At 37.4% G+C, this 10738-nt stretch overlaps 1 protein-coding gene across 3 annotated transcripts in view; it reads right to left on the bottom strand.

Moving 5' to 3' along the window:
- LOC128694732 (sialin-like) overlaps positions 1–5821 on the bottom strand; it is a 48710-nt gene extending 42889 nt beyond the window's left edge. For 2 of the 3 annotated variants that reach the window (XM_070095910.1, XM_070095911.1), the window contains exons 1-2: positions 4315–5821; positions 3043–3090 (exon numbers count right to left, since the gene is read on the bottom strand). In XM_070095910.1, coding sequence (XP_069952011.1) covers positions 3043–3090; positions 4315–4333 — 67 coding nt within the window. In that variant the 5' untranslated portion in view covers positions 4334–5821. The remainder of the gene's footprint in view (positions 1–3042; positions 3091–4314) is intronic. The other variant, XM_053784996.2, reaches the window with a different exon arrangement.
- Between the last annotated feature and the right edge of the window lie 4917 nt (positions 5822–10738).

Raw genomic sequence — 10738 nt, 5'->3', positions numbered from 1 at the left:
TTACCTTCCCCCCTGCTTGACAACCACTCACAGCTAACACAATGTTAATAATAAATATATAGTTCTTCGCCTGTCTTTACCAAATAAATGTAAGCTCTTCATACAGTGGAACCCCGGATTTTGCCTGGTACGGATATACTGTAGTACAATTTGGATTTCGACCACTTTTTTTCAGCTAAATTTTACCCTGGGTTTCGTACCTCTGCTCAGAAATCGTCCATATCAGACACGTCCTCCCACCCGGGACATGCCACTCACAAGTATGTGACTCAGTCTGATCAGCGAGGTTGTTACTGCTGGCCGCACACAATCCAACATACAAACCACAGCCCAGCTGATCCGGCACTGACTTTAGGTATCTGGTGGAAGAGGGTGGTAGTGGTTGTGATGGTGGTAGAGGGTGGTAGAGATAACCTCTCCTCCCTCTCCCCTCCTTGCCTTCTTCCATACGCCAACAAGACTCTTCAATAAAGGTATTTAACAGTGATTTAACCCTTAAACAGTCCAAACAGATGGACGTTCAAATCCGTAGTGCTCCAAACGTAGATCTATGTTTTTTTACATATTTTCGAACATAAAAAAAAAACAAATGTAGATAAAAGTTTTTTTTACACATTTTCAAATGAAAAAAAAAAGATGATCTACATTTTTTTACATACTTTCAAATGTTGAAAAAACGTATATATACGTTGGGACCATTTAAGGGTTAAATGTTCATTTATCCATTAAATTTATTTATTTACTTATTTATGTCTTTGCAAACAGTACATTGAGATTTTGTATTTACAATAGTGGGTTGCAATGCAAAGAGAGCCTCTATTATGCCTAGGCATTATGGGCCAACTTAACATTATTGGTCATTTAGATTTATTTCTCATTGTTTTCTGTATGTAAAACTATAGTTATTCTCAATAAAATGATATTTTTGGGTGTCTGGAATGGATTAATTGGAATTTACATTATTTCTTATGAGAAATATTACTTCGGTTTTCGTCCATTTCGGATTTTGACTGACCTTCTGGAACAGATTAAGGATGAAAGCTGGGGTTCCACTGTACATGCATGCGAAGTACATACACAAAGTATCAATGCACTTGTTAAAAAATTAACCGATATAAAAAATGTACATCAGCATCATTAATCCTTTCAGGGTTTCCGATGTACTAGTAGGCTTATGCACCAGGGTTATTGACGTACCAGAACGCCTAAATTCTAGCACCTTTAAATCTAGTGAGAGAAAGCTGGTAGGCCTACATATGAAAGAACGGGTCTATGTGATCAGTGTGCATCGTATAAAAAAATCCTGCAGTACACAGTGCATGAGAAAAAAAAAAACTCCGACCGTGTTTTTGGTTTAAAACAGCAACTTTGCACTGTATTTTTGTATGGTATTTATGGTTGTATTCTAGTTTTCCTGGTCTCATTTTATAGAATGGAAGACATATTACAGAAACAGATGATTTTGATTGGTTTCATAATGAAAAGTACCTTGAAATTGAGCTCAAAGTAGCAGAAATGTTCGATTTGTACCAAATTTCAAAAGTAAACAAATCATGCCAAGCGTTCAATACATGTCAACTGGTGAGTCTAATATTCTTTCACAGGTGCACTGATATTACTTATACCATTTCTACACTATGCAGTAGTCTGCATAACAGCAAATCTTCTATTTTTTGTGAGAATAAAAATTCAAAGTGGAAAGCAAAAGAGATGTAAGAGGGGCCTGGGGGACATGACTAATGAACAGAGAAAATGTTATTTTAGTCCCAGGAATGTCTGTCTTGCTTATTCTGGACCCTATTTGGAAATTGGCATCTTCTGAAATTTGTATGAAAATGGCAAAATTGCCAATTTCTGACCACTTTATTAGATACTTGAAATTGGTACATGGGCGGTTTCTTGTACTCATTCGATAGAAAAAATGGAGTTCTAGCGAAATAGATATGATTTTTGTTGACTAGTACACTGAAGTTGACCGAAAATTGGATTCAAAGTGGCCGAAATCGCCGATGCATAAACATCGTCAAGACCGCTAACTTCACAAGAGCATAATTCCGTAAGTTTTCCCTCAAATTTCATACTTTTGGTGTCATTATGATCGGGAAAAGATTCTCTATGAATTCGTAAGAATTTTTTTTTTCTGAAAAATTTTCGACCCTGAGAACGAGTTTAGGAGAGGGCCTCTCGACCCTGAAAGGATTAATAAAATGCTAACACACAAAATTAAGAACTACGGACTTTTGTCCATTTATCGGATAATCAGAGTAAATTTTTTGTCCTAGATTGCCAAAATCCATCTATGAGAGGTTTTCTGGTACTGTAGGTGCGTACAACACAATACAGTACTGCCTTCTTGGCAAGACTTATATTGGCAAGATTTATACTTGTCAGCTCAGTTTTTTTTTTTTTTGCAAGACAATTTTTTTTAATAACACTCAAGTCTCTTGGATACTGAAGCACAACTTTTTTTTTGTGGTCAGAGTGAAACTGAAACTTACAGAGACCTACACTGTTTAACAGCTAATATTTTCTTGCAGGTCAAATGCTTTTTAACAATGAACAACCCTGTGCAAGATGATTAATTTTTTGTAATTTCTTATGGTCACTGATCTCTGCTCTGATACACTGTATAAACCTAATGAACTTACAGCATTCTTCAGGAAAATATATTATTATTATTATTATTAAAGATTAGCCGGTATTCTCCCGGCCCGGGCCTTTTCCAAGTGGTGGCCCGGCCTTGGCTCCCTCTTTAGGGAGTGTCTGAGACCTAAGTCTCCCATGGGAGGAGGCACAAGTACCTCCTCATCTTTGGGACCAACTGTCCCCAGGCCTAGCCACAAGCTAGGCCTCTCTGGTCTGCCATCCCCACCCCAAGGGGGCAAATGGGAATGACAGTCTTATGAGCTAAAGGCTTGAGCTCAGGCACCTACCCTACCCTAGAAGGGTTAGGCATGGTATCGATGTCAGAAAATATATAAATAACATATCTAGATTAAAAAATAATACTGTACAAACTAGCCAATTGCATCTTGTTCTTACCAAAGATAGATGACATCATCTGATTCACACTACCTCTCTCCATAGTGACTGAAAGAAAAATATACAGCATTTATGCTCTCCTTTGCAAATAATTGATAAGTCAAAAGAGTACTGTACATTATTTGCAAAAACATTCATATAAATTGGGGGAAGGAGTGGGTGCCTAACTTATTGAAGAGATGTGCTCCTGAAAACTTTTCAACTGAACCTATTTTCTAACAAACATGTAATTTATAATAAAAAAATGTGTTCCCAGACAATAATCTAGTTTCACTTATTTTTAATAATGAAATTAAAAACAGCATATTTCCAGTAGCCAAGATGGATTCCCACATTTGTCCCTTCCTCTTCCCCTTTCTTCCCATTATGGAAATATGGTACAATTTGTTTGAATTTTCACAATGTTTGTATCTATGGATTGGCAGTCAAAAGAAAAGTAACTGTTTACAAAGTATCCAATTTCTGTTTCTTTTCAAGATTCTCTCATGAATAACAGTTCATTTTTTCTCACTCTGTCTTGTCAATTTTTCAGAAAAAACATAATGAATGATTATAGTAGTAGTAATAAACAAATTTTCCAATTAAATTTTTATGATGCACTGACATGGCTTAGAGGGCCAAGAATTACATCTGATCAGATAGACTATTATTGGTGAGAGAATATCTACAAAAATGAAAAAGTGGGTGTCATCACAGTACGGGGTGCCTGCTAACATTACCTGGGTATGGTTGAGGTTCTTATTACATTTCTTGGGCATACACAACTTTAAAAATACACTAATATTTCAATATTTTTCTTCACCATTATGGATTGTTATATAAAAATCAGTCTAGTTTAACAATTTTCATTACATTTAAATAACTGAGGTTCAGTCAAGAAGTATATAACATACATATTAGCTATCATATACTGTATAAAAAATTACTAGCAAGTCAATAAAAAAATTAAAGGTATTAAATGGAAATATAGTTATGTATACAAATAAATATATTCTACATATATTTAAGTAACAAACATACCACAGACATAAAACAGTGGGATAAGCAAGTCTTCCTCATTCAGCAGGATGTAACCAATTTCATCATTTATGACCCTCAAGGCGAGTGATGCAATTATGATCACTACTGACCTACAGTAGTCTACATACAGTGAAACCAGCTCAGAGCCAAAAATATGAGGATACATCTTCAGAATAACAAGGGGGTAAAAATGTAAATGGAAAAATTTTTCAGTAGAAAAAATAAAAGTTAAAAATAAAAAAAATTCATTACCTGTGGAGGTGGAGTACATGCACACATCCACACACTGCACTGTCCCAAGGAACACTGGTGGCTTCACAGGAATAACTCCTCTTGTTATTGACTCTAACCTCCGTCATCCTCCTTCAGTCATATGAACAACCTGGATGTGATCATCATGATGACTTAACGCATCCACTACTTTGCTACTCTGAGCTCAATTTTAAACTACTTCCAGACTTGAAATGAATCAAAATCATTTCTATTTCAGTATGAAATGATACCTATAAACAGCCAATAAAACCATCTGAGAAAACACCTAAAAGTCGCTCTTTTAAACCACATGCACAGTCTTAGTTCTGTTTTCCCCATCATGCACCACTTTGGGCAGGATTTATTCTATACTGTGAACACTCACCACACAAACACATTCTCATATCTAGGCCAAAATTTTTTGCTCACAGTTTATCTAAGTAAGCTGAGCTCATGACTTAGAACTATTTCAGGGACCTTGGGCTCAATACATAGTTCTACGTGACAGACAGTGAAAGAGTTAATTTCAGAGGTCTGGACAATAAAAGGGTTAATGACTAACTAGGATGATCCTGAACGTGGAATAGGCAGCACCAAACTTAATTACCTGTGACCAGTTTAGAGGGTTTTTCTAATCCTTCAGCCAGGCTATTCCAGGTTTGTCTGGTATTTATTTGGTCAACCAGTTTCTTGCTGTTGGTGGCCCTCATATCCATCACAAACTGGTTGATCTATAAATACACAGTGCAGAGCAAGTCTATTTCAGATGGTGTTTTCACTCAGGATTAAGCTTTATCAAGTCCTGAGCAAAGAGTCATCTAAAATAAAGACTTTCACTAATCGGCTTGCTGCTACCATCAGGACTACCAAGCTTGCTAGTACATAACCCAATATATAGTGAAGATCATAATTTGCACACAAGCCATGAAAACAGTATGGAATTTATTTTTTGGCTTACTCTTGCTATGTTATGTAAAGACACATCCTTGTGGTAGACAGCAACCACCCAGGGAGGTTCTACCGTGCTGGCAAGTGAGTGTAAAACAAAAGCCTGTAATTGTTTTACGTGATGGTAGGATTGCTGGTGTCTTTTGTCTGTCTCATAAATATGCAAGATTACAGGTATGTTTTGCTACTTCTACTTACACTTAAGTCACACTAAACATACATGTACACATTTATTTATACACACTCTTCTGAGTTTTCTTTGATTTTATCTTAATTCTTGTTCTTATTACTTTTCCTTTTATATCCATGGGGAAGTGGAATAAGAATCTTTCCTCCGTAAGCCATGTGTGTTGTAAAAGTCAACTAAAATGCCGGGAGCAATGGGCTAGTAACCCCTTTTCCTGTAATAATTACTAAAAAGAATAAGAAGAAAATTGTCAGTGGGAAGTCTGAATGTGCATGGATGTTGCACGAATGATAAGAAAGAGATGATTGTGAATGTTATGAATGAGAAGAAGCTGGATGTCCTGGATTTAAGTGAAACAAAGCTGAAGGGGATGGGTGAGTTTCAGTGGAGAGGAATAAATGGGATTAGGTCAGGGGTTTCTAATAGAGTTAGAGCTAAAGAAGGAGTAGCAATAATGTTGAAGGATAAGCTATGGCAGGAAAAGAGGGACTATGAATGTATTAATTCATGGATTATGTGAAGTAAAATAAAGGCTGGATGTGAGAAGTGGGTTATAGTAAGCGTATATGCACCTGGGGAAAAGAGAAGTATAGAGAGAGAGAGCGATTTCGGGAAATGTTGAGTGAATGCATGGGGAGTTTTGAACCAAGTGTGAGAGTACTTTTGGTTGGGGATTTTAATGCTAAAGTGAGTAAAAATGTTGTGCAGGGAGTAGTAGGTAAATTTGGGGTGGCAGGGGTAAATGAAAATGGGGAGCCTTTAACCCTTTGAGGGTCGACAGGCCGTCTCCGAAACTCATTCTCAGGGTCGGCCAAATTTAAGAAAAAAAAAAAATTCTCTATGAAAAGATAGAGAATCTTTTCCCGATCAAAAGGACACCAAAAGTTTGAAATTTGATGGAAAAATTACGGAATTATGCTGTCGCAAATTTAGCGGTCTCGGTGATGTTTATGCATCGGCGATTTTGCTCACTTTGAGCCCCATTTTCGTCCAATTCCACTGTACTAATCGACAAAAAACATGAATATTTCGCTCGAACTCCATTTTTTCTATCGAATGGGTGCAAGAAACCACCCATTTATGAAATTCAACTATCCAGTACAGTGGTCAGAATTTAGCAATTTTGCCAATTTCACACAAATTTCAAAAGATGCCAACTTCCGAATAGGGCTCAGAACTAAAATGACATTTCCTCTGGTCATTAGTCACGTCTCAAGGTCTCTCTTATATTCTTTTGCTTTCCACTTTGAATTTTTATTCTCACAAAAAATATAAAAGATTTACTGTTATGCAGACTACTGCATTAGTGTAAAAAATGGTATAAATATTAATGGCGCACTTGTGAAAGAATATTAGACTCGCCAGTTGACGTGTATTGGACGCTTGGCATGATTTGTTTACTTTTGAAATTTGGAAAAAATTGAACATTTCTGCTACTTTGAGCTCAATTTCAAGGTACCTTTCATTGTAAAACCAGTCAAAATCATCTCAATTTCTGTAATATGTCTTCCATTCTATAAAATGAGACCAAGAAAACTAAAATACAACAATAAATACCATACGAAAATACAGTGCAAAGTCGCTGTTTTATTCCAAAAAAACGGTCAAAGTTTTTTCTCATAATTCACTGTGTGCTGCAGGATTTTTTTTAGACTGTGCACACTGACCACATAGACCCATTCTTTCATATGAAGGCCTACCAGCTTTCTCCCACTAGATTTGAGGGCGCTAGAATTTAGGCGTACTAGTACGTCAAAAACCCCTGGGTCGTAAGCCGTACTAGTACGTCCAAAACCCTCAGAGGGTTAGTTGAGCTATGTGTAGAAAGAGGTTTGGTAATAAGTAATACATATTTTATGAAAAAGAGGATAAATTACAAGGTATGATGTAGCACATAATGAAAGTAGTTTGTTAGATTATGTATTGGTGGATAAACAGTTGATGGGTAGGCTCCAGGATGTACACGTTTACAGAGGGGCAACTGATATATCGGATCATTATCTAGTTGTAGCAACAGTTAGAGTAAGAGGTAGATGGGATAAGAAGAAAATGGCAACAACAAGCAAGAGGGAGGTGAAAGTGTATAAACTAAGGGAGGAGGAAGTTTGGGTGAAATACACCTACCATCCGACTTACGACCGAGTTCGGTTCCGAGAAACCGGTCGTAAGTCGAACTTTACTACTGAATATCAACAAAACATTTTTGTAATGACTTTATTTTATTGTTTTATTTTGGTATTTCATGTTTTACTTAAAAAAAAGTACTTTTTATGTTGTTAGTACTGTATTTTATACTGTAAGGTTTGGGATAAACACTGTGTACAACACAAATAGTTGTTTATTTCCCAGAAATTTGGCATAAAAAACACGGTCGTAAGTCGAGTGGTCGTAAGTCGAGCAGGTCGTAAGTCGGATGGTAGGTGTATAAGCAACTATTGGCAGAAAGGTGGGCTGGTGCAGGTATGAGTAGTGGGGGGTTGAAAAGGATTGGAATACTAGTTTTAAAAATGCAGTATTAGAATGTGAGGCAGAAGTTTGTGGTTATAGGAGGGTTGGTGCAGGAGGAAAGACGAGTGATTGGTGGAATGATGAAGTAAAGGGTGTGATAAAAGAGAAGCCAGCTTATGAGAGGTTTTTACGAAGCAGAAGTGTTATAAGAAGAGTAGAATATATGAAGAGTAAAAGAAAGGTGAAGAGAGTGCAAAAGGAGAGCGGATGATAGAGTAGGAGAGGTACTGTCAAGAAATTTTAATGAAAATAAGAAAATATTTTGGAGTTAAACAAGTTAAGAAAGCCTAGGGAACAAATGGATTTGTCAGTTAAAAACAGAGTAGGGGAGTTAGTAGATGGGGAGATGGAGGTTTTGGGAAGATGGGGAGAATATTTTGAGGAACTTTTAAATGTCGACGAAGAAAGGGAGGCGGTAATTTCATGCACTGGCCAGGGAGGTATACCATCTTTTAGGAGTGAAGAAGAGCAGGATGCGAGTGTGGGGGAGGTGCGCGAGGCATTACGTAGAATGAAAGGGGGTAAAGCAGTTGGAACTGACAAGATCATGACAGAAATGTTAAAAGCAGGGGGGGACATAGTGTTGGAGTAGTTGGTATTTTTGTTTAATAAATGTATGAAAGAGGGAAAGGTACCTAGGGATTGGCGGAGAGCATGTATAGTCCCTTTATATAAAGGGAAGGGGGACAAGAGAGATTGTAAAATTTATAGAGGAATAAGTTTACTGAGTATACCAGGAAAAGTGTACAGTAGGGTTATTATTGAAAGAATTAGAGGTAAGACAGAATGTAGAATTGCAGATGAGCAAGGAGGTTTTAGAGTGGGTAGGGGATGTGTAGACCAAGTGTTTACATTGAAGCATATATGCGAGCAGTATTTAAAGGTAGGGAAGTTTTTATTGCATTTATGGATTTAGGCATATGAGTGGATTTAGGCATATGAGTGGATACGGAAGCAATGTGGCAGATATTGCAAGTACACATGTATGTAGAATAGGTGGTAAGTTACTAAATGCTGTAAAGAGTTTTAATGAGGATAGCAAGACTCAGGTTAGGGTGTGTAGAAGAGAGGGAGACTACTTCCCAGTAAGAGTAAGTCTTAGACAGGAATGTGTAATGTCACCATGGTTAATATATATTTATAGATGGGGTTGTAAAAGAAGTAAATGCTAGGGTGTTCAGGAGAGGGGTGGGATTAAATTATGGGGAATTAAATACAAAATGGGAAGTGACACAGTTACTTTTTGCTGATGATACTGTGCTTATGGGAGATTCTAAAGAAAAATTGCAAAGGTTAGTGAACGAATTTGGGTGTGTGTGTGTAAAGGTAGAAAGTTGAAAGTGGGCATAGAAAAGAGAAAGTTGAAAGTGGGCATAGAAAAGAGTAAGGTGACGAGAGTATCAAATGATTTAGATAAAGAAAAATTGGATATCAAATTGGGGAGGAGTATGGAAGAAGTGAATGTTTTCAGATATTTGGGAGTTGACGTGTCAGCGGATGAATTTATGAAGGATGAGGTTAATCATAGAATTGATGAAGGAAAAAAGATGAGTAGTGCATTGAGGTATGTGTGGAGGCAAAAAATGTTATGTATGGAGGCAAAGAAGGGAATGTATGAAAGTATAGTAGTACCAACACTCTTATATGGGTGTGAAGCTTGGGTTGTAAATGCAGCAGCGAGGAGGAGGTTGGAGGCAGTGGAGATGTCCTGTCTAAGGGCAATGTGTGGTGTAAATATTATGCAGAAAATTTAGTATGTGGCAATTAGGAGAAGGTGTGGAGTTAATAAAAGTATTAGTCAGAGAGCTGAAGAGGGTTTGTTGAGGTGGTTCGGTCATTTAGAGAGAATGGATCAAAGTAGAATGACATGGAGAGCGTATAAATCTGTAGGGGAAGGAAGGCGGGGTAGGGGTCATCCTCGAAAAGGTTGGAGGGAGGGGGTAAAGGAGGTGTTGTGGGCGAGGGGTTTGGACTTCCAGCAAGCGTGCGCGAGCGTGTTAGATAGAAGTGAATGGAGACGAATGGTATTTGGAACCTGACGACCTGTTGGAGTGTGAGCAGAGTAATATTTAGTGAAGGGATTCAGGGAAACCAGTTATTTTATATAACCAGAAATGGGAAGTACAATGCCTTCACTCTAAAGGAGGGGTTTGGGATATTAGCAGTTTGGAGGGATATATTGTGTATTTTTATGCGTATATACGTCTAAACTGTTGTATTCCAGGCACCTCTGCAAAAACAGTGATTATGTGTGAGGTGAAAGTGTTGAGTAATGATGAAAGTATTTTCTTTTTGGGGATTTTCTTTCTTTTTGGGTCACTCTGCCTCGGTGGGAGACATCCCTATGCAGAAAAATATTGTACACATACAGTGGAACCTCAGTACTCGAGCAGCTCCCTACTCAAACAATTTGGTATTCGAACGTTTTGTTCAGTAGTAAAGTGTTTGCTCGGCACGCAACCATACAAACACAACCTGCCAGAACTTCACTGTAAACTATTTCATGTTTCTTCGCATTTTTTTTTTTATATTATTTGTGTAAATAAGTCACCATGGGGCCTAAGAAGATTAGTGATAACAGTGAACAAAAAAGAAAATTGATTGGAAAAAATTCGTTCAGTGCTCTCATCACAGATTGGCTGTGGAACAAATTAAGTTCAAGTACCAAGTTTCCACTGTATATATAGTGCATAAGAAGTCATCAATATAAACTATGAGGTCATTATTAACCCTTTCAGGGTCCAAGGCCAAAATCTGAAGTGGTGCCCCAGTGTCCAAGAA

The sequence above is a fragment of the Cherax quadricarinatus genome, chromosome 51 (genome assembly GCF_038502225.1).
Source record: "Cherax quadricarinatus isolate ZL_2023a chromosome 51, ASM3850222v1, whole genome shotgun sequence".
NCBI classification, from domain to species: Eukaryota; Metazoa; Arthropoda; class Malacostraca; order Decapoda; family Parastacidae; genus Cherax; species Cherax quadricarinatus.
The sequence above is the reverse complement of the archived record's forward strand: the minus strand, read 5'-3'. Positions and strand labels throughout refer to the sequence as shown.